The sequence below is a fragment of the Callorhinus ursinus genome, unplaced genomic scaffold (genome assembly GCF_003265705.2).
Source record: "Callorhinus ursinus isolate GAN/ISIS: 27379988/994484 unplaced genomic scaffold, GSC_fseal_2.0 scaffold4, whole genome shotgun sequence".
NCBI classification, from domain to species: domain Eukaryota; kingdom Metazoa; phylum Chordata; class Mammalia; order Carnivora; family Otariidae; genus Callorhinus; species Callorhinus ursinus.
The window spans coordinates 11,249,907-11,274,906 of NW_027397066.1; the positions used below are offsets into that span (position 1 = coordinate 11,249,907).

The window sequence follows — 25,000 nt, forward strand, 5'->3', positions numbered from 1 at the left end:
TGTGTGTGTGTGTGTGTGTGTGTGTGTGTGTGTGTGTACACACATATAAGCACTCATTTCTCTTTGATGTATAACTAGGAGTGGAATTGCTAGTTCATAGAGTGAATGTATGTTTAACTTTATTAGAAACTACCAACTAGTTTGCCAGTTTTATACTCGTGACTTTGTATTAAGCTTTTATTTTTACCCATCCTGATAGGCATAAAAGTGACATCTCATTATTGTTCTCATCTGCATCTTCCTGATAACTAAGGGTGATGTTGAAGCACCTTTTCATATGCTCATAACCCATCCATTATATTCTTTTGTAAACTTTCAGTACAAGTCTTTTGCCCATTTTTAATTCAGTACAAGTCTTTTGTCCATTTTATTTAAGAAGAGTTCTTTATGCATTTTTCCTACTTTCTAATAGTTGCTTGCCTTTTCACTTTACTGTCTTTTGATAAGCAGCCAAGTATTTAATTCTGATGGAAGTCCAGTTGTTTTCTTTTATCATTAGTGCCTTTTGGTCCTAAGAAATTACTGCCTATCCCCAAACATCATGAAGAAATTCCAGAAACTTTGTTGTTTTATCTTTCACATTTAAGTCTTGAATTTATTTTTGGTATGGTATGAGAATAGGGATCAAGGTTCCTTTTTTTTTCCCCCTCCAGCTGGATATCCATTGGTTCATCACCATTTATTGAAAAAAATCTCCCTTTCCACATTGAACTGCATTGATAACCTTGAAAAACATCAAGTGCCTATAAATTTGTGAGTCTCCTCCTGGACTCTGTTTTGTTCCAGTTAGCTGTTTGCCTATCTTAACGTCAGTGTTAGGTTCTTAATAATCATAGCTAACTAGTAAGTCTTGAAATCAGGTTGTATAATCCTCTGACTTTATTCTTTTATATGATTTTTTTAAAAACTGTTTTGAATCCTTTGATTTATCATAAATTTCAGAATTTCCTTGAGATTTCTAGAAGACAAAATTTTCTTGGATTTTGAATGACACTGTATTAAATTTATAATTTGGAGAGAATTTACATTTCGCATGTTGATTTCTTCTCTCTATTCATTTCCTTTAGTCTTGTAGAATTTCTCAGCGAATTTTTGTTTTCAGTGTAAAGGTCTTAACATATCTTTCGTTTAATTCATTCCTACTGTTTGATGAGTTTTGATGACATAAGGAATGGCATTATTTTAAATTTTTTCCCAATTAGTACTATCATGTAGAAATAAGTTGATTTTTCTAAGTTGACTTTGTATTTGTCCCCTAGCTAAATGCACTTATTTCTAGTAGTTTGAGTCTTTTGAATTTTCCGTATGAAATCATGTTCTTCAAGGACAGTTTTATTTTTTCCTCGCAAGTATTTGACACTTTATTTTTCTCATTCTACTGCACTAGTTCTACCTCAATACAATATGAATAGAAATAGTGAACATTCGTCCAAATCTCAGGGGGAAAGCATTTGATAGTTTATCATTGAAGATGTAAACTCTAAGTTTTTAATTCTCTTTATCAGATTGTGGAAATTCTTTCCTATTCCTAGTTCGCTGGAAATTTTTAATTATGAATGGCTGTTGAACTTTATCAGATGCATTTCCGAAATCTGTGGAAATGATTGTATGATATTTCTGTTTCCTTCTGTTAATGTGAATTACAGTAATTGATTTTCTTTTTTTTTTGCTTACTTTTTTTATCAAGTGCAAACCAGCAATTTAAGAAAACTTCGTCTTTTGAACAGAGAAAAGCAGAATTTTAATCTTACATCACTATACTTTCTTAAAATTTTTTTTCCGTTTATTTGTTTATTTATTTAGTAAACTCTAACACCCAACATGGAGCTCAAGTTCCCAACCCCAAGATCAAGCATGCTTTACTGATTCAGTCAGTGGTATATTCCTAGAGGTGAACTCCATTTAATCATGATGTGTTTTCCATTTATGTATATTTCTAGATTCAATCTGTCAGTATTTTCTTTAGGATTTCTGCCTTCTATGTTCATAAGGGATATTGAAAGGTAGTTTTCTCTTCTTGTAATGTTCTTACCAGGTTTTACTATCAGGGTTGCAAAACTAGGAAGTGTAACCTTTTATTAAAAGTACATAAGCTCTGTGTTGGTTGATGTCCCCTTTTCCATACTTAGTATTGGTAAATTGAGGGGTTTTTTAAAAATATTTTATTTATTTGACAGAGAGAGAGAGAGTGCGAGAGCAGGAACACAGCAGGGGGAGTGGGAGAGGGAGAAGCAGGCTTCCAGCCAAGCAGGGAACCCAATGTGGGACTCCATCTGATCCTGAGCCGAAGGCAGAGGCTTAACGACTGAGCCACCCAGGCGCCCCGAGTTTTTTTTTTCTTAATAAACTTGATAAACTTTGCTTAGAGGTATATCAATTTTATAAGTTTTTGAAGAGCTATTTTTTGGCTTTGTTGATTTGCTTTCATGTTAGTCTATATTATATGTCATTGATTTTAGTTTTTTAATTCCTTCATCCTACTTTCTTTGTATTTAATTTGCTATTTTTCTATCTTTTTGTGGCAGAAACTAGGATTATCTAAGCATTTCTTCTTTTCTAATATGCATTTAAAACTATAACTTGATTTCTCTAAGTATGGAAATTTTCCTCTAAGCATATAGCTTTTGCTACCTCCCGCAAACTTTATACTGTGTTTTCATTATCATTCAGCTTCAGTCTTTTGAAGTGTAAGAACGTGAAAATACATCCTAGTTTCAGAGCAAAAAAAGAGAAAGGTAATTTAATTTTGGTTGAAAACCGTTGTATTTTAGTCCAGATCATTTTGTAATCAAATTTTACTTCTCCCCACATATATAATTTTACCTTTATTGCCAATCATTTTCAGGCACTAAATATATGTGTGTATCATTCTTACAAAGCATGTTTAAAGTGTACTGCACATGAAAGATGTCATTATTTAGTGGTTCTCCTTTTATAGTCATATTAATTTAGGTTATAGGGAAAGATAATTGGCAAGATAAAAAGTGAAATTTTTGATGTATACTCGGTTAACTCCTCTTTTAAATGAGTACTTAATTCCATAGTTTTTACGGCTTCTCGAAAGTGGTCATGATTTTCTAGCAATGAAAAAAATTTTTTTAATATTTTACTTATTAGAGAGAGAGCGAGCACACAGGCAGGGGGAGGGAGAAGCAGACTCCCTACTGAGCAGGGAGCCCGATGCGGGCGGGACTCGATTCCAAGATCCTGGGATCATGACCTGAGCCGAAGGTAGATGCTTAAGTGACTGAGCCACCCAGGCGCCCCTAGCAATGAGAATTGTTAGGATGGCCAGTGTGTAATGTTTCTTAGACTTTCTATTACATCCTTTGTTCAGCTGAGCTTTGGTTACTAGATTTTAGACATAGATTATAGATTTTTGATAGTTATTTTATTTACTATAATTTATTTGTTATAGTTAAAACTATTGTAGTTAGTAATATAGAATCATTGTTAAAATGTAGTTATATTATGAATGTGCTTACAGTATTATAGTTAACACAAAAAGTTTAAACCTTTTTTGGGTCACCTCTCTTACGCAGTGATTTCCTTTGTCCTGCATTTAGTATTTCTATTTAGAACCTAAATATTTATGATCTATATCTTTGCTCAAGATAAAAATCTATTAGAAAGACTTTGTTTATTATATTCATGGAACTGCTAAGTTCACATGTGTGTTAGGGCACTTTAAAGTGAAATAATTTCAAATGTATTGACATGTCTGAAATAAGTATAGAATTTGAATTTGTAATTTTTCTACTAAAAACTAGTTAATATGCATGTTTTCTGCTTCATCTTATTCCTTTTAAAATATAGAATTATTAAAGTCCAACCTTAGAAGTTGAACCAGTTATTCACAATATTATTTGTAATGGATCTTGATGAGGTTTATTTTCTTAAATGAAATAGATAAAATACTTTTGAAGGACTTTCTGTTGTTCACACAGACTATTGACATTTGTTTTACATTGGTCCTTATTTCTGATAGCAAAGGTATTGGAAAAGTTACATTAATATTCACAGAGTTAACTCAGTGAACAAGGACATCTTTCAGAACATCTTACTTAAATTGAATTTGAATCTGTACAATAATTCCTTATTCCTATACAAATAGGATCTTCTCCCTGTTTTTGGTGTTAGAAACTTGAGATTCTTACTTCCAGCATCCAGCTAGCTACAGTTCACAAACATATAACCCACTTCCTTCTCATCCCAACCCCAGTTCTCCACAGGCCATCACATTTCACATTGTCTCTGTTTATATCACTTGTATCATTATGTGTCGTATTTTTCAAGATGATATATTAATGACATTTTAATGTTGAATATTGTACATGTTAAGGCACATGCTACAGATGCTATGCATAGTCTCCTCATCCAAAAAAAAAAAAAAACCTTTCATTCCATCTTGAAAGAAAAACAATTTCTCTGCATTCTTATTTTCTCTTTTTCCTTCTCTAATAAACTTCCAAAGAATCATCTTCTTTTGATGTCTTTATAAAACTCTACATGCAGCATGGCTCCCATCCAACTTTATTAAAATTGCTTACCTTCAAAGATCATGCATGTCCTTGAATACAGTTGTCATTTTTTAAAATGATTATCTTAACATCTCACACTGTTACTTCATGGCTCCTTTTTTTGTTTGTTTCTACTTTTATCACATTTTTCTTTGGCACTGTGTTACAATAATATTTTGACTTCCCTTATACTTTTCTTACCACTCCTTTCTTGAGCTCCTTGAGTGTTCCATTACTTCCTTTTAAGTTTCTCAAGGAACTACCTCATCATTTCTCTCTGGAGTTGTCTAGTGATACTACAAAGAACCTTCAAATGTCATTTCTGTAAATTTGACTCTCTTCTCAAAAATGTGGCTTATTTCCTTTCTCCACACCATTTGCAACCCCCTGCCTTACATTTAATTCTGAATATCCTCTCAGTCTATGCAGCTTCACATACCTACCCTTCTTTTTTTTTTTTCTTTCAAGGTTTTATTTAAATTCCAGTTTCTTACCATACAGTGTAAGATTATTTCAGGTGTAGAATTCAGTGATTCAACACTTACTTACAACACCGAGTGCTCATCACAATAAGTGCACTCCTTAATCCCCATCACCTATTTCACCCTGCCCACCTCCCCTCCATCAACTTTCAGTTTGTTCTCTGTAGTTAAGAGTCTGTTTCCTGGTTTGCCTCTCTTTCCCTGCCACCCCCCCTCGCACCCCCGGGTTCATCTGTTTTGTTTATTAAATTCCACATATGAGTGAAATCATGGTATTTGTCTTTGACTTATTTTGCTTAGGATAATACTCTAGCTCCATCCACATTGTTGCAAATGGCAAGATTTCATTCTTTTTGATGGCTGAGTAATATTCCATTGTGTGTGTGTGTGTGTGTGTGTGTGTGTGTGTGTGTGTGTGTGTGTGTGTATATATACACACACACACACACACACCACATCTTTACCCATTCATCAGTTGACGGACGTTTGGGCTCTCTTTCCATGATTTGGCTATTCTATAAACATTGGGGTGCATGTATCCCTTTGAATCAGTGTTTTTTATCCTTTGGGCAAATACTGGTAGTACAATTGCTGGATCATAGGGTAGCTCTATTTTTAACTTTTTGAGGAACCTCCGTACTGTTTTCCAGAGTGGCTGCACCAGCTTGCATTCCCACCAACAGTGTAAGAGGGTTCCCCTTTCTCTGCATCCTTTCCAAAACCTGTTGTTTCTTGAGTTGTTGATTTTAGCCATTCTGACTGATATGAGTGATAATCTCATTGTAGTTTTGATTTGCATTTCCCTGATGAGTGATGATGAGTAACTTCTCATGTGTCTGTTAGCCAGCTGTATGTCTTCTTTGGAAAAATGTCTGTTCAGGTCTTATGCCAATTTTTTAACAGATATGTTAGTGTCTGGGGTGCCTGAGTGGCCCAGTCATTAAGAATCTGCCTTCGGCTCAGGTCATGATCCTGGGGTCCTGGGATTGAGCCCCGCATCAGGCTCCCTGCTCAGCAGGAAGCCTGCTTCTCCCTCTCCCACTTCCCCTGCTTGTGTTCCCTCTCTCACGGTGTCTCTGTCAAATAAATAAATAAAATCTTAAAAAAAAAAGATATGTCATTGACATTTGCAAATGTCTTCTCCCATTCCAAAGGTTACCTTTTAATTTTGTTGATTGTTTCCTTCCATATCTACCCTTTCTTATACCAGTTTTTGTCTTTATTGTCCTTATATTTAGTTAATGATTCTTATTATTCATGTTCTAATGCTTTCTTTTAGTTTCTCCTTTCCATTTTTCTGTTTTGTTTCCCAGATATCTACTCTTTACTGCTGTAGTTATCTCCTCTGTTCATGCTTCCTGATCTGCTCATTTCTAATCACTTTAACCACATTTGCTATATGTCTTCCCAGAGCACCAGTAAAGTTATCTTGCTTGAGCCCGCATATCCATTTTTTTGTTTATTTTAATCACATACTAAATAAAACATCTCCTTTAGCCTGGCATTCAAGGCTAAGTATTCTGACTAGCCTCAAAGCTGTTTTATTACTTGTACTCTCCTTATTTCCAACATGAAGTAGTCAATTTTGACTCCTCCCTATTTCTTAAATAAATTCATATTTTCCTCTTTTATGTTTCTCCTTCCACTTGGAAAATTTACTCAAAACCATGTTCTAATGTTTCTAACGCACTGAGTAAATACCACTAGCTTTCCCTTTTTACCACAATTGCCATTCAGTTTCACTTGGGGATTTAAGAAGTTACCCATTTATTAGGCAGACTACTCCCTTCCTCCAACAAACTTCCTCTGAAGTACTTTGAAGCTTTCTTACGGATATGTGCAATAGTTATATGTATAGATCTTATCATTTCTAAATGTACATTCTCTGAGAACAGGGGACTGTATTTTATTAGGTCATTTTATTTTGTTGAATCCCATGGAGTCTAGCATCAGGATTGGCAGAGAATTATACAGGACATGCCCTGTACAAAGGGTGTACCCCCTGAATGCTGGGCTTAGATGGGGACCAAAGCCCTAGAGGGGATGCCTTTTTCTGTTTTGCACATGTGCAGAAGCCCCGTCTACCCTTTTATATAATTGTCACATATGTAATCAATTAATTCAAAACCTTATATGCAAGTCTTACTTGTTGCCTTTGTCCATCCCTACTGTGGTCTGCAAGTGGCTTTTTATTATGTGCTCTTATCTATTTAATCTCTGCCATTTCCCTTTTGCCACCAGTTTCTCAAAGGTTTCTCCTGTTACACATGCAGTTTAAACTATCCCCATACATCAGATTCTTACTGCTTTCCATAAAAAATTGAAGTGATCTAGTGTTTGTTTGCAGTATAATTGTTGTCATATGACTACGTTTATTTCTAAGTAATTCTTCAGACTGCTTCTCTTTTGAATCCAGGTAATTAAAACCTTAAACTATCTGAATTTCCCTTATTTTTTTTACACCTGTGTCACCTTATTTTAAGCCTTTGAATTTGTCATTGCTATTTTAGTGCCTGACTTTAGCATTTCCCTATATCTGAGACTCAAGTTATATTTGTACTTATATTTTAGGTCGTTCTTCCCTCTTTCCAATAGATGATGGTCTGCTTGATGATGGTCATAATGATCAAGTGGGTGTTTTAAATTCACCCACATGTTACTCAGCTCATCAAAATGGAGAACGAATAGAACGCTTCTCTCGAAAAGTTTTTGTTGGTGGTCTTCCTCCAGATATTGATGAAGGTAGGGTGATAATTTGAGCTTAAAACAAACAAACAAAAACTTAAAATACAATGTGATTGGGGGTATAGAATTTTTTACCTCAAGATTTTCAGTCAGAATGGATATCCATCTCTGTTTTAAATGTTCTGTCACCTGTTGAAATATAAAATAGGAGGTAATTAAACAGTTTAAAGATTTTTTCTTTATATGTTAAAATGCATATTGTTATTTCTAATAAAACTTAAAATCTTTTGTATTACCATAATACAAGACACAAAATAAAATACCTGCAGTGCATGATAGTCAAAAGTTTAATTTCCTTAAGGATAAATAAGCTGTTAGAAACAGGTAAGAAAGAGGTAATAAAACCCAAATGGGTAATGGAAACAGAACATAGTAAAAATAATCATGTATAATAATAAAAGAAAATAATTCAAAGTAAAGATTAAAAATACTGAAACTGTCTAATGTTTGTGCAGTTGTGGGAAATCTGCCACTCTTATTCACAACTAAGAGGATATTGATACACTTTGAGAAATGTTTCAATTATGATTCAAATATCCACAACCTATTCTGAGTGTTAATTAGTATAATAAGGTTTTCATGTGATGAAATAACCTAGAGCATATCATTGTATTTGACTTGTATTTGTTTCAGTGAAGCTACCTGGTGTGTGTCAGACCTTAGTATATTTTATGAGTGTGATCATTCTACATGTCTTGTTCTAGCAGACCTTTTCTTTCCCTATGAGATTTTACTTATCAAACAGTAATCGTCTCTTTAACTTGAGATAACGTTGGCATGTTTTTCAAGCCAGTAATATTTATAGTTTGGTATACTATCAATCCATTAGTATCTACACAATGTTAATATAAAATTTTAAAACTCACACTGAATTGATTGCTCTGACCAGTGTGCTGCTTAAAAATAAATTTATTTTGACTAAAATTCCTATTTATTTCATACATTCTTTTAGTAAGGGTATTAGATGTGTTTTGAGTTTTCATATTCTAGTTTAGCTTAGGTTACTTGGTACTTTTAAATATTAAATCTTTAACTTATAAAATATGGGTTTGGGGGGTTTTTTTGTTTTGTTTTTTGTTTTTGTTTTTTCCAAAATGAACCATTAAAACTAATTCCTAATGTGTATTATTGTACTTTTTTAAGACGAAATAACTGCTAGCTTCAGAAGATTTGGGCCTTTGGTAGTAGATTGGCCTCATAAAGCCGAAAGCAAGTCCTATTTTCCACCAAAAGGTAAGAGTTTTTATTGTTAATATTTTCTAAGGAATCAGTTTTATGAGAGCAAATAAGACAATATCAATTACTTTGTGTTTTCTTTTCTTTTAGAATTGTGTATCATCATACCTTTATATAAAAACTAATAATTTGTGAAGGCTGATAACGTGTCAAGTGAGGAAGAATGGGCCTTAAGGACTATCATAGTTTTCACTTTAAGCCACTCAGGAACCATTAGACCCTTGCCGTGCTTTCTCTATAATGATTTGACAATAATTTCAAAGACTCAAATCAACGAATGTTTTGAGGGGTTTTTTTTCTCTGTTTGAAGCATCCTTCTAAGTAACTTGGGTACAGACATATAAAAAGTGTCCCTCTACGCAGTGAAATTAAGATCTATTTTAAGTGAGAGAAAAATATAAACACATGAATAGTATAAATATTGCAAGATTTACTTAAGTGTTCCAAACAATAGCAGATAACAACAGAGCAATATTTACTCTGTGGGTGAATTTAGCTAGAGGAGAAAGTGACTGCTCCGAACCCCCATTATATAAAGAGATCAGATGTGAAGAGAATACCTAGTTGTGCTAGTAACTTATTGCTAGGATGCTACTGTGGCTTGTCACCATAGCACAAGATCACAAATCACACTATCATTCATGAGAGCAAAAGCAAGGCCACCATCAGTGGGGAGCAGAAGTAAGTACCGCTTGCAATGAGCAGGGGAGGTGAGTGGAGAGAATTAAACATGCATCCAGTGAGGTTGCTAATGGCAGATTCTCTGAAATGAATAAAAAGAAAGGGAGAGACTTTTCTTTTGAACATCATTGAAATAAAATTTTAGAAAAACAAAAACCCTATTATTCTCATGGCTAAGTGAATTTTCAAGCCTGGAAAAAAGACTCCCGTAGATATGTTAAATGGCCTGATTTGGGCTCTGGGAAAGGAAACATGTTAGAATTGTTATTGGCATACAAAAACTAAAGGTTTCTGGTACTGAATTATATGGGATATCTCACTTTTCGTCACTGAGAATTCTAGAACCTCCATTACCAGTTCATGTAGGTTTTTAGAGAAATGGAATAACACAGTGGTTTTTGTTTTATACCTTTAGATCTTATATTTATGGAATCAAGAACATCTTTTGAGCAGGAATTCTGAATCCCAGGTCTCTGTGAGAATCTGATTAAAGCTATAGACCTTTCTCCATGTACTGGACTTGGAGGTCCTGATACTTAGTTTAGGGAGAAAATTAGCTCCATATAGATGTGGATGTTCATTTGTTCATCTGAGTTTTAATCTGTTGTTGAGTTTAATTTATTGCTGAATTTTAATATGTTGTCCATTCTTTCACTTTCTTGGCCCTTTATAAAGTTTTTTGAGTGTTCAATAAAAATGCCAGTTAGTTTCTAATATTCCAGCCTAAGTTACCAGTGCCCTGGCCTACTTCAGGAATGTGACTAGTCTGTCCATACCTCTGGCTCTCTTCAGTTTTTCTCCCATGGCACAGCCAGAATAATCTCTCTGAAAACTCATCTGATAGTGCTGTCTCTTGACCATCTACTTAAAACCCTTCAGTGGTTTCTTTTAGTTAGAATAAAGGCAAAAATCTGTTTGCCCTGCCCAGCCTCCCTATCTCTCTGGTTTCTTCTCCCACTATTGGTTCTTGTTTTGGTTCCAAAAACCAGCCTTGTTCTCTCCTGCCTTAGGGCTCTTACGTATGGTATTCTCTCTCACCCTGAAGGCCCCTCTCGTGTCTTCATCTACATACCCCCATTTGTCTGTTTAAACATTGGTTGCTCACAGGATACTTTCAGGACTTGCCTAACGATTCACATATTCCTGTTGTATTTTTTTTTAAGATTTTGTTTTATTTATTTGAAACAGAGAGAGAGAGAGCACAAGAGGGGGTAGGGTGAGAGGGAGAAGCAGACTCCCTGCTGAGCAGGGAGCCCAATGCGAGACTCGATCCCAGGACTCCGGGATCATGACCTGAGCTGAAAGCAGTTGCTTAACCAACTGAGCCACGCAGGCACCCATATTCGTGTTGTAGGCTCTCCTAGCACTGCTCTGCTCTTTCATAGCACTCGTCACAGCTACAGTGTTACATTTTTACAACTCTATAAATCTGTGATGATTTTGCTAATATCCAATTCTTCCCATAGTCTGTAAGACTCTGCCTTTATTCATCTTTGTATTCTTGGTAATGCACGGAATAATTGGCTAACAAATGATACAAACAGCTATAAATACTACAGGATGGAGAAGTTCCTTTGACCTGAAGTAGGTGGGGAAGGCTTCACTGAGAAGTTCTTTTTTTTTTTTTTTTTTAAGATTTTATTTATTCATTTGAGAGAGAGAGAATGAGAGATAGAGAGCATGAGAGGGAAGAGGGTCAGAGGGAGAAGCAGACTCCCCGCTGAGCAGGGAGCCCGATGCGGGACTCGATCCCGGGACTCTAGGATCATGACCTGAGCCGAAGGCAGTCGCTTAACCAACTGAGCCACCCAGGCGCCCTGAGAAGTTCTGAATGAAATCTGAAGGTATTGTGTAATCTATATAGACATAAAGGAGTTGAACAGAGTTCCAGGCAGGAATTGAAATACAGTTTTAGAAAGGAAGGAAAATTGGTTTGTGTGGAGACAGGTATACATTTTTTGCCTGAGCCCCTTGTTCATATAACAGGATGATGGACTCTAAGCCTAGAAAGATGTGTTGACACAAATTTAATCAAACAGAATAGTTGCTGTCTTTGTTGCTCTTATTTCCATTGTTGTTGTCATTGTGGTTTTTGTGGTGATGGTTAGTTTATTTTCTCAGACTGAAAACAAAACAAAACAAAAAGACCTCAAAAAAGTAGCACTGGCAAATCATAGTTTTTGGTACAATTATAGTTAATTGTCATTATCAAAGACCAGTGTTTCCAAACCTTGTTCTTTTAAGCAGTTTTGTCATTGTTGTAATTCATTTTCCATGCTTTGGAAACACTGGTACAGAAAGCATCCAGTGAGCCCTTGGATATGGAGCCACACATGTACTTATGTTTCCTTTACAGTGAATAAGGTTCACCCTATGTGAGTATTAATTTGCTGTATAGTATGTTTTTGGTAAGAGTATTTTAATATTTAATGGTCTTCCTTAGCTAGATCATAATTTACCTGCCATGTGGCTTAGTTTTGTGATACAAACATTTCTTCCCTAATAATCACACAAATCAGTAAGCAATATTAAGAATATTGAATGTAGGGTGCCTGGGTGGCTCAGTTGGTTAAGCGACTGCCTTCGGCTCAGGTCATGATCCTGGAGTCCCGGGATCGAGTCCCGCATTGGGCTCCCTGCTCAGCGGGGAGTCTGCCTCTCCCTCTGACCCTCCCCCCTCTCATGCTATCTCATTCTCTCTCTCAAATAAATAAATAAAATCTTTAAAAAAAAAAAAAAAAAAAGAATATTGAATGTAGGGGTGCCTGGGTGACTCAGTCAGTGAAGCATCTGCCTTCGGCTGAGGTCATGATCTCAGGGTCCTGGGATCTGAGCCCCGCATCAGGCTCCCTGTTCAGCGGGGAGCCTGCTTCTCCCTCTGGCCCTCCTCCTGCTCGTGCTTTCTCTCTCTCTCTCTCTCTTTCTGTCAAATAAAATCTTTAAAAAATATATTGACTGTAAAGTATTACTTTAAAACTAAGCAAAATTAAAATATTAATATCAAAAATTAATATCACAAATCTTAACATTAAAAATACTGAATTTAAAATACTGTTTTAGTAAATTGGTCTTATAGCCTCTTAATTATTACAAAACAGTTATAACTCTCAAATCCTTAACTTGTTACAAAATTAAAGCCGTCACTTAAAACCAGTCTTCATTTTTTATTTTTTCAAGCATATTTAAATTGTTTCTAGCAGTTGGAAACGTCTACAATGTGTTTTCCTAATCTTGCATAATCACACCTTTGGAAGTTTCTATTGCAGAGGTTGGTTTGATGGCTTATTTATGCCATCAGGTATTATAATTTTAATATGAAGCACTTTTGTGTCGCATCAGACCTTTGTGGCAATTACAGCCATTGCTGGCAATAAAGCTATGTGTTTTGATTTCTGCATAAAACATGACCTCACATTTACCATTGTCTAATGGAATAAATAGATGTGCGTGCATGGCCTGCTTGATGACTTCTTCGTATTAGAACCAGATTACAATACTCTAGGTTTGTTTGCATAGAAATCTCATCAAGGAAAGGGTGTGTATTTTGGTCAGTTATCAAGCTTCTAAGGAATAATTACATAATGGTGAACTTGCAGTGTAAATTTTGATACTTTCTTTTTATAATGAAGTCTCTTCTCCTTAAAGATTGACAATCTGTTATCACAAAGAAAGGAGGAAGGGCATATTTCCCAAAGGTACAGGCATATAAGCAAGAGCTTGGGTCCAAAGTCCAAACATAGTCTTCAGACTATTTGAAAGGAATGTTCCACAGCTCATCCCAGTTGAGTTTGATTTTAAGGTTCTGACCCATGCTGGAGTACCCATTTTCACTCCAGCCTCCTTAAGGTAGTTTTCTTAGTACAGTTTTGAAGTTGTCATGCTGACTGTGGTTATTTCCCCTTCCTTATGGAAATTGTTGGGCCTTTCCAAGTGTGCTCTAGTCCAAAGTGTGCACCAGAACGTGTCTTAGCCTGAGGGCATTTCTAGGAATCTTCTGCTCCTAATATGCTCAAGGGGTTAATCCTGCCAAGTTCTTGATTAAGACAGTATGTTGGGAGACCTTGGGGGCTCCCCTGGGTTTGCAATTACCCCATTAACTGCTTGCTCCTGTGACTGACTTGGGGCAAATCATTTTAACTGCTGGATACCTCAGGTTTTTCTTCTATAAAATGGGAATAATGTCTTACAGACTTGTTGTGGAAAGCAAATGAAATAATTTATGTAAAGCTGTTAGCAAGGAATTGGATAGTAAGCACTCTATATAGGATAGCTAATTAATGAGTATGTTTTTGTGTGTATTCCATAGGGTATTGTGTTCTCCTATAGAAAGTTTAATGGTTCCGGTTCTATCTGATAATTTTTTTTTCTTTTCCAAAAGCATGTATTTTCTAAACAGTACTGAAATTTGGGGTGAAATCACTTACTTTGCCATATTGCCTCATTTTTAATGGTTATTACAGGCTATGCATTCCTTCTCTTTCAAGAAGAGAGCTCAGTTCAGGCACTAATTGATGCTTGTATTGAAGAAGATGGAAAACTCTATCTGTGTGTTTCCAGCCCCACCATCAAGGACAAACCAGTAAGTAAATACTACGTGAACTTTTAGGCTACAAATGCGAGTTTTCCAAAAACTGATTTGAAGTAATTATTAATGATATAAAAGTTAAAATACCATGTTAAGAGTTCAGTTTTTAAAAATCTGGATAACTTATAGTATCTGGATTAAAAAAAAATAATTTGTTTTCAAATCCAAGTGTACAGAATTTTGAAAAATAAAAGGACCACTGTTAATTGGCACAAAGCAGCCTAAGTTGTCAAGGGAATAAGACCCATTACAGTGATGTGATTTTCTTCATAGGTTCAGATCCGTCCTTGGAACTTAAGTGATAGTGATTTTGTGATGGATGGTTCTCAGCCTTTGGATCCTCGAAAAACAATTTTTGTTGGAGGTGTTCCTAGGCCATTAAGGGCTGGTAAGTAGAATTTTTTTTTTTTTTTTAAAGATTTTTTTTTTTAAAGATTTTATTTATTTATTTGAGAGAGAGAGAATGGGAGATAGCACGAGAGGGAAGAGGGTCAGAGGGAGAAGCAGACTCCCTGCCAAGCAGGGAGCCCGATGTGGGACTCGATCCCGGGACTCCAGGATCATGACCTGAGCCGAAGGCAGTCGCTTAACCAACTGAGCCACCCAGGCGCCCTGGGCTGGTAAGTAGAATGTTAACAAATGTTGCTTCCTTTTAAAAAAAATTAAATATGAATTCAGTAAATTTTGGAGAGCTATTATGTACTTGGCACTATTGGGCAGGCAAGGGGCAGATTCCTTATGCTCCAAGAGTTGTTCACTACAGAATTCTGAGAAGCATTCTTAAAACCGTCAAGTAAGTGGAGAAGTGGACACTCATCTATCAATATTAATAGTTAACTCCAAGCAGACTATAAGAAGAATCCAAATACTTCTGACTTCTTAAGTGTAATTCTCTAAAATATAAGAATTTGGGGTCTGTTTATTTTATGTGGGTTGATTCTGATCTTTGAAGAAGTGTGGGATTTTTTTTTAATAGTGCTTTGATAAGTAAGAAACTTCTGTTCATGAGTAAGCAGAAACCAGAGATTTACCAGAAATGTCATCTAGAAACATAATTACAGACCTAAATGCCCACTGTACAAGCATGTTTTATGATTCCATGTGCCCTGTGAAGTGTGTTAGTGCCTTCCACCACTGAGAACATCCTCTTCCAGTCAGTATAGGAGATATATGTTAAAAGAACCGTTCACACATGTAAATACCTATAGAACATAACTGCTACAAAGAAAGACTGTAGAAAATAGAGCATCAAGGGAATGTGTTATAGTCTGATATTTAGAGATACTTGTATTTGAGCTGACACACAGTAGAAGGAATAGAGTTGAGGTGGCAGGAGGGTTGTGAGGAGTGTGTTTCAGACAAAGGGAAGAGCATATTCAAAGATCTTTAGTGGAGGGAAGTGTGGAGGGCATTGGAGGAACTGAAAGAAATCCAGAGTGGCTGACTAGGAGTATAAGAAGAGGGGAGAGATAAAAAAAAAAGGCATTGAAAAAGTGAATAGGAGTCAGATCATACAAGTCTGATAAGCTAATTTGGTATTTATCCTCAGAACAAGGGGAAACTAATGAAGACTTTTAGATAAATGTAGCTAATGACATGTTTTGGGGGCAGTTGGGTTGAGAGTAGATATGGGTAGACCATTTTAGGAGCCCATTCTTGCAGGACAGGAGAAAGATAATGTGAGCTTGGATTGAAGGTGGCAGTGGTGAGGAGCGAAGTGAACACATGTCACAGACAATTTATGAGGTAAACTCAAAGGCTGAATCTCAGCTTTAAGTCTTAGATAATGGTACCTTCTACTGAGATAAAGAACACTGGAGAAGGAAGATTGTGGTCTTGGTTTTGAAAGCAAGTTTGTGGTACCATTTCGAGTTCCTAAGTAGAAATTTTAGTTAAGCCATTTATATTTGATAACTAAGAATTACTATTGCTACTGTTTTGAAAATAAATTTTGACTGGCCTTGCTATTGTTTTGACAGTAAATCAGAAGCAAAGAGTTAAGGCTATTGCCACGATCCAGATGAAAAATAGAGTTTGGAAGAGGGTGTTAGTTGATGGAGGTGAAGAGATTAGATTTTAGATAGGTCTGGAAAATCAGGTTCATAGGATTGCATGTATAGTGGGGCAAAACAGAAAATAGAAAGGATGAAGGCAAGGGTCTTGGCAACTTCATCTTTTCTATTGCTTACCAGCTGAGTCAGCAGAAACTCATTGGAGCAGATTTAATGGGATAGTGGAAGATCAGGAGTGCCATTTCAAACTAAGTGAGGAAGGTCTGTTAAATGTCAATATGAGTTGTCCAGGACAACAACTCCAGTTGACCGTCTCCTGATGGTTGCATAGATGAGTTTGGAGTCCAGAGAAGAGGCCCAGGCTGGAGATAGGAATTTAGGAGCTGAAAACAGATAGATGGTATTTAAAGCCATGAGATGGGATGAAGTCACTGTAGCTACGAGTATAGAGGAAAAAACCACGGACTTCATGAAAGAGTATTCTGACATTGAAGAGTTAAGGGTTCGAAGAGGAACCAGCAAGGAAGGCTAAGAAGGAATTGTGAGGTGGGATGAAAAGTAGTAGAAAAATGTGTCCTGAAAGCCAGATGGAGAAAGTAGAGATTAACTGTGTTCAGTGCTGCTTCCAGGTAGTTGGCAAAATGGAGTCATAGGGTGAAAGTTTTGAACAAGGAATGGGAAGAGAGAGGGATGAGGTAGTAGAAGAAAAAAAAATTAACAATTTGGCTGTAAAGGGAGAACATAGAAGAAATTAAGCAGTCACTGAGAGGGAGAAAAATAGAATTAGGAGTTTTGTTTTGTGTTTTTTTAAAGATTGGGAATGATCCAGTAGAGAGGGAAAAACATGATACAAAAAGGAGAGAGGAGAATTGCCAAGTAATTCTGTATTGAGAGCAGATTGGGTCCAGTATGCAGGTGGAAGGATTGCATGTAGAAAACAGCATAAAACTATTTATCCTATTGTCTTTTCCTTTTTAAAAAAGTACTTAAAAACTGTTGATTTACTGTGTTCTCTCACATTTGATGTGAATTTCTTTTCCTTTTCAAGTGGAACTTGCTATGATCATGGACCGGCTATATGGTGGAGTTTGTTATGCAGGAATTGACACAGATCCTGAGCTAAAATACCCAAAAGGTGCTGGTCGAGTTGCTTTCTCCAATCAGCAGAGCTATATTGCTGCCATCAGTGCTCGGTTTGTTCAGCTTCAGCATGGGGATATTGATAAACGCGTAAGTTGCATATTGGGAAAGCATTTAACATCCTATAATAAGATACTGATCCAAAGCTTACTACCCTACCGAGTTAATAATATAATTAAAACACTTTATTTTTTTATATATCTTTAACTCTTAGAGTATTATATCAAAATATCACTGAAATATAACATTATTGAACATACTTTGAACTTTATTTTCTTTTTTTTAAGATTTTATTTATTTGTCAAAAAGAGAGGGGGGGGGGCAGGCAGAGGGAGAGGTAGGTTCCCCACTGAGCAAAGAGCCTGATGCGGGACTCCATCCCAGGACCTTGGGATCATGACCTGAACTGAAGGCAGACACTTAACTGACTGAGCCACCCACGCATCCCCATACTTTGAACTTTAGATACAATATACAAAATGTAAATGTCATTGTAAAAGCATGTCAAGTTGTGGGTTTGTTTTTTTGTTTTTTGTTTTTTGGGGTTTTTTTTTACTCCACCAATAAGGTCTTAATACCTTTCTAACCATAGAGGCAGAGCCTGTTTTAAGAGCTTGTACCCTGGGTGCACTTAAGCATCTGCCTTAGACACAGGTCATGATCCCGGGGTCCTGGGATGGAGGCCTGCAAGCAGGGAATCTGCTTCTCCCTTTCCCTCTGACCCTCCCCCTGCTCGTGCTCTCTCTCAAATAAATAAAATCTTAAAAAAAAAAAAAAAAGAAAAAGAAAAGAGCTTGTACCCTGGAGCCAGTATGCCCAGGATGCCATTTACATCATGTGCTCTGTAATCCACAGGAAATTAACCCTCAGTATGCTTCTTTTTCCCCATTTATCAAATGGAAAGCAATAATAGTATCTCTTTCACAGTTACTTTGAGGATTAAATGAATTCTCATATGTAGAAACATTTAGAGTTTGGCACTGAGTGTTAGTTACATGTTTTTATCTTTTATCATTAAATTTAAAATAATATGCTGTGTATATTTTCCTAACTATAACACACAAGATTATTATCCTAAACTTTAAAACATTTACTCTTTAGTAGCATTGTTTAGGTAATCACAATAAAAACTTTTTAGGAAGTCCTATCAATGTTAACTTAAGAGCCACCCCATTGAATAATTCCTAGTACTGATTACCATCTAAAATAGGGAAAAGGAGTGACCCAAACTCAGTTGTTCATTTGCAAATCTATTTCATACTAAAAATCTGTTCATAGTTCCTATATACAGCTAAGCAGTATTCTAAAATAATCATGTTTGCATTGTAGTACAGATGAGATACGCTAAGAATAAGAGGTAATTTAACTTTTTTTACATCCAAATTAGTAGATATTACTTGAGTCTGTATTTTCCCAGTGTAACAATTTCTTGAAGTTTCTCTTTGAGCCTGTCTGTGTATATTAAAAGACTATTTTGGAAGCAGGGGAGCTGGTTAAGGAATATGGTTTGAGGGCGCCTGGGTGGCTCAGTCGGTTAAGCGACTGCCTTTGGCTCAGGTCATGATCCTGGAGTCCAGGGATCGAGGGATTGGTCTGACTAGACCATGGACTCTAAAAGTAGTCATCAGTTTAATTACCAAGCCATCCCATTTAGGGGGGGAAAAGTACAGTATAGGTTCAGTTCATACAAGCAGAGTGATTTTTTTGCATTGTTACTTAAAATATTGCAAAACATACGCACACACACACAATGTCTAAGTGGAAGGTCTCTGCTTTAATTCCACCATGCAGGAAAATTTGTTGAACTGGAATTCCTCTAATCCAGTGGTTTTCACCCTCAGCTATAGAAAAAAGTCACCTGGGATTTGAGAAAAATCTTGGACATCTGGGTTCCCCCATCCCCTGACCCCCAGAGATTTTGTTATAATTGGTCAGGGGCAGCAGGAATTTATAAAGCTCCCAGGTGATTCTAATGTGCAGCCATGCTTTAGACCATGTATCTAGTCTAACCCTAACTTTTGCAAAGAAGTGATCCAGTCAACTGAGGAGGTTACCTACATTGTATATAATTATAGTTATTTAACATGCAGGAGCAAGGGTAAAAAATTGTTGCAGTGTCTTACCTCTCCTTCTTTGTTTCCAAAATGATAGTGAAGGACCAATTATTTGAGGCAGAGTATTTATTCCTAAAGAACAACTCAGATGCAGAGCAAGTGAATTAAGAAACACATGCATGCCTTCTTAAAAAGGCATTGAAATGCCTGAGAGAAAAGCTTATTTTTTAAGATATGTGCTGCTTAATGGGGCGCCTGGGTGGCTCAGTTGGTTAAGCAACTGCCTTCGGCTCAGGTCATGATCCTGGAGTCCTGGGATCGAGTCCCGCTCAGGCTCCCTGCTCAGCGAGGAACCTGCTTCTCCCTCTGGCCCTCCCCCCTCTCATGTGCGCTCTCTCTCTCTCATTCTCACTCTCTCAAAATAAATAAATAAATCTTTAAAAAAAAAAAAAAGATATGTGCTGCTTAAGACATATTTTGAACTTTATCTGAAATAACAAGAGATGTCAGTCTGGTTCAGTTGGTAGGGCATTCAACTCTTGATCTTGGGGTTATGAGTTTGAACCCCACGTTGGGTATAGAGATTACTTAAAAATAAAATCTTAAAAAAAAAAAAAAAAGATTTTGAGCCTTAAGTATTTCGTAAGTCACTAGTATTGCTCTCACACAAACACACACACAAACATATCTTTATACCTTTCATGTCTCTAGTATGAATGTAGTTATTAAACCATAATATCAGATTAATTTTAAATTTATAACTGATAACCCAAAGATTTGGGGAGGATTAAAATTGTTCATTCAGCTTACTCTTTTGGCTCATGAATGCTTTGAGATTTAATCCCTATCTCCCCAAAAGCTGGGAAGCACCGTCACCACAAAAGTGTAATTCATTGTAATTTTGGTATGTTATTCCATGAGTAATATTACTCACTGTGCCTTCTGGTACTTACTGAAGGGAGCTGTGTTACAGTTCAAGTTGGATAATTAAATATGAATTATTTCATTAGTTATGAATCCAGGCGACAAAGTATACAGATAGGTTCTCTGAAGTAAAATAGGGAAGGGCATCAAAATAGAAAAAAAGATTAGGTACAGAATTGATGAAACTCCAACTCCTTTTCACAAATACAAGGGTTAATTTTTAGAGATTATTAATCAGAAATAATCAGAATAATCTAAAATCTTAAGTCTGAAATCCAATTTTCTATCTTTAAAGTCTGTGATTTTGAAGGTAATTAGATTAGCTTCATAAAATGATACCTAGAAGTTTGAAATACAAATAATTGAATTTATTGCATTTTGAAATTTTATTCAGCAGTTTTACATTAAGTAACTCCTGAGCACCAAGAATTTTTTGAGGTTTATGAGGTATTATGGAAATGAAGTAAACCACACAGACACTCTGTCTTCAATTACAGTAAAGCCAAGAGATATAATCATGAGAAAGAAACCCAGAAGCATACGTAAATGTACCACATTTATTCAGATACAGTTTCTACTTTGTGCTAAATATTCTGCTAGCTCCTGGGAACTAAGTATTGAGCAGACACTTTCCCTGTGCTCATTTTGTTTATCATCTAGTAAAATGAAATCTAGTAATTCTTATGCCACTTTGGGATATTCTTTGGTAATTTCTTTAATAACAATACTATATATAGCTATATATACATAGTTATGTAATATTATAATGAAGATAATCAGAAATAGCAGCCTGGCAATCAAGATAGGATCCATAAAGGAAAAAGTTGAAAAATAAAGATAGAGCATAAAAATTTTAGACTGAGTGTCAAAGATCTTTTAAAAAACCAAAGGCCAGGGCGCCTGGGTGGCTCAGTCATTAAGCATCTGCCTTCGGCTCAGGTCATGATCCCAGGGTTCTGGGATCGAGTCCCACATCGGGCTCCCTGTTCTGCAGGAAGCCTGCTTCTCTCTCTCCCACTCCCCCTGCTTGTGTTCCTGCTCTCGCTCTCTCTGTCAAATAAATAAATAAAATCTTTAAAAAAAAACAAAGGCCAGGGGGCGCCTGGGTGGCTCAGTCATTAAGCATCTGCCTTCGGCTCAGGTCATGATCCCAGGGTCCTGGGATGGAGCCCTGCATAGGGCTCCCTGCTCAGTGGGAAGCCTGCTTCTCCCTCTCCCACTCCCCCTGCTTGTGTTCCCTCTCTAGCTGTGTCTCTCTCTCTGTCAAATAAATAATAAAGTATTTCAAAAAAAAAAACAAAAACAAAGGCCAGTTGGGGCACCTGGGTGGTTCAGTCGTTAAGCGTCTGCCTTTGGCTCAGGACATGATCTCAGGATCCTGGGATTGAGCCCCGCATCGGACTCCCTGCTCAACAGAAATCCTGCTTCTCCCTCTCCTACTCCCCCTGCTTGTGTTCCCTCTGTCAAATACATAAATAAAATCTTTAAAAAAAAGGCCAATGGAAAAAAACGTCCAGCAGGAAAATATGCAAAAGATACTGTTCAGAAAAGCAAAATGTTCAATGTATGTAAAATGTTTATCCAGCCCTAATCAATGAAATGCAAATATAAACAACTTAATTCCATTACCTTTCTATCAAATGTTTGTTTTATAGTCTTTTTCATCTTTTGGGTTTTTCCCTGTTCATTGTTGCTGTTGTGACAAAAAATGCTTCAGAAAATACCCTTATATGCTCATTTTCTGCACACATGCAAGTATTAATACATTCAGAATAGAAACTGTTTGTTTGTTATTTTTTACCTTGGGCAAACACTACTTTAACCAAACCCTTTAAACACTCAGATTTTTCTCCTTTCCTCAGGAAAGGCTGAGGTCTTAAGCTGCCTGGCACCGTTCAGTCAGACAAAGGTAGTAGCCCTCCATTCGTAGTAATTATTAGGCAGCACTGGCATACAGAGTTTCTGCCGTGTGCCAAGCACTGCCTTCAGTGCTTTTACCTGCATCATCTAATCCTTGCAGCTCCGTGAATTAGGTTCTAGGATTCTTCTCACTTGACAGGTAAACTAAGGTCGAAAAGGCTTAGCACTCAGCTGCCTGGGGTCTGAGGTCTTCTGAGTCAGGCCTTCTCAGTGGGCCTTTGACTTTATATCTCATAAATTCACAGAAGTCTAGACATGCCCTTAATAAGATTATCCAGTTCTGGTGTGTGTGTACCAAGTAGTTACAAGCAGGGTACATACAGAAGTGTTGCTATAATCAGTGGTGTTTTGCAGTTGGGCTGTCTCTCAGGTGCTACTGGAATGAAGGGGGAAAGGTGTAAAAACCATTTGTCTTCCATGCCCTTCTCTTTTTCACTCACAATCACCCTGCCCCAAATATATTAACACACAGGTGTTTTAAAAATGTTACTTCACAGAAGGTGAGGGTAGAATGTTTTACGAATCAGTTAGAGGTATAGATTTTTTTAAAGTATTTTCTGCATTTGAAAAATACAGTAAATACCACTCAGTTTATAGTCCTCTGAAGAAAACGTATCAAAATAAAATAAAATTACCAAACTAAAACCAAATGCTCGTTTAACCACATGGTCACTTACAAACATGAAACATCTTAGAAAAAGATGATCAGTGCCAGAACAGAGTGACTTCGTTGTTGGTTTTTGTTTTTGCTTTAGTTTTTTGTTTTTTAACCTACTACATGGTAAAGCTATTTCCCTGGGAAACTGCCTACTTTCTCAATGTTTATTGCTGGTCCTTTTCTCGAACACCATGAACATTTTAAATTCACTAAAATGATTTCTGAAGCAGAATTAATGGGAGATTTTTTTGTCTCTCTTTCCAGGTGGAGGTAAAGCCATATGTGCTAGATGACCAGATGTGTGATGAATGCCAGGGCGCACGCTGTGGTGGAAAATTTGCTCCCTTTTTCTGTGCCAATGTCACTTGCCTGCAGTATTACTGTGAGTTTTGTTGGGCAAATATCCACTCCCGTGCAGGACGTGAGTTCCATAAGCCATTGGTAAAGGAAGGTGCTGATCGCCCACGTCAGATCCACTTCCGCTGGAACTAAGAATAGCACACCGGCCTCTGTGTATGTAACAAGGAAAGAAAGGGTGCATGTGGCTTACTGTGTCTGAAGACGCGACATGCGGAAGAAATAAGTGCATTCTTCTGCTTTCACCCCAGCTACCAATACATGCATCTTTATCAGCAGCCAAAACACTACAAGCCTCTTGTTTTTCACCAAAACCCTACATCTCAGGCTTACTAATTTTTGTGATATTTTCATGTTAAAATAAAATGTTTTTTTGTATTTTCTCCAAGTTATTTTTATATGTAAAGTTAAAATTAGATATGAGAATGTTTTGCGTAGGGGCAAACAGTCTGCTGCTATATAGTGGGTGAAGCGTGCACTTATTTCTAAACGTGGGTTTTTAACTTCAAGATCTGCCCCAGTAATTTACCAAAGGTAGCAAAATATAGTGAAGATGGAATATGTCTGCTACAAATGCTTATTTTTATTGTTGCTATTTTCAGTGTATACATAAACTAAAAATTAGGGTTGATTTTTTTGCTCTCCATTTTGACTTGCAAGAAATAATACCTCAAGATAATCTGATTTATTAGCTATTTTTAAACATTTTTAATCACAAGCTGTATTAGCTTTGCTGCTATATAGGTGTTATGTGTAAATGCCACCTATTAATACGGGATTGAAAACGTTAGAGACACACTGCATTGCAGATAAAATGCAGGCAGCACAATATGGCCTAAACTGCCATAGTTTTAGAATGTGAAAAAAATGCATGTTTACTTACCTGTATACACCTTATGCATGCACTAGAATTATTAACAAGAGGTGAGGTATTGCAAATGTTCAAAAAAGCTCTCTTGAATCTAGGTAGCATGAACAAATTATAAAATTTGTTTAAAAAAAAGCAAACTTGCATGCATTATTGTGACTTCAAGTTAAAAATTTGTCCTACATGTGTACAATATGCAAATTAGTTTTAGATTAGAGAGTGCAGCCATTTTGTGATCTGGTCGGTAGTGGAATTCGATTTTATGCAGACTGGATGTAATATTTGTAATCCCTGTGCAATTTTGTGATGTGCGGTTCTAATTCATGTGCAGTGATATAGTATAGATAAAAGATTGAATAAAAGAAAAATACTAGAATTTTAAAGAAGGTTGATTTTAGCCCCTTTGATAGTTCACGGTTAAGACATCCTTTATAAACCAAAGATGGCCAGCACACTGCTAACCAGTCACCAAATGTAAGACCCACAGGAAGCCCATATCTAAACAAATGAACTTTATAGAAGAATGCAAAACTTAGTAAACCTAAGTAAAGTCAAAATGGAGATGGGGAAATATACAGATGGCTAGTTGCATAAAATTCAGTTTTACCTTAAAGACAATGGTGAAATCTGGCTTAAACTTGCTTATGTGTTTGACCTATGTATATTGGGGTCTTCTGTCTAAACTGGGGTCACTGTTGCATGGAACATTGTTCTTAACGGTTAAGAATTGCTTTTTTTTTTAGATTTTGATGAAGGAATTTTGGTAATGACTTTGCTTGCAGTTTTTTTGAGAAAGTGGCATGGAAACATGCAATAGT

General features: G+C 36.4%; 1 protein-coding gene across 14 annotated transcripts in view; it reads left to right on the plus strand.

Annotated features, from left to right (window-relative positions):
• CPEB2 (cytoplasmic polyadenylation element binding protein 2) overlaps nt 1–25,000 on the plus strand; it is a 70,985-nt gene that overhangs the window by 43,769 nt on the left and 2,216 nt on the right. For 12 of the 14 annotated variants that reach the window (XM_073891441.1, XM_073891443.1, XM_073891442.1 and 9 more), the window contains 6 exons: nt 7,574–7,744; nt 8,891–8,980; nt 14,125–14,243; nt 14,523–14,637; nt 17,310–17,491; nt 23,222–25,000. The exon at nt 23,222–25,000 is cut by the window's right edge and continues 2,216 nt beyond it. In XM_073891441.1, coding sequence (XP_073747542.1) covers nt 7,574–7,744; nt 8,891–8,980; nt 14,125–14,243; nt 14,523–14,637; nt 17,310–17,491; nt 23,222–23,449 — 905 coding nt within the window. In that variant the 3' untranslated portion in view covers nt 23,450–25,000. The remainder of the gene's footprint in view (nt 1–7,573; nt 7,745–8,890; nt 8,981–14,124; nt 14,244–14,522; nt 14,638–17,309; nt 17,492–23,221) is intronic. The other 2 variants (XM_073891440.1, XM_025887298.2) reach the window with 1 other exon arrangement.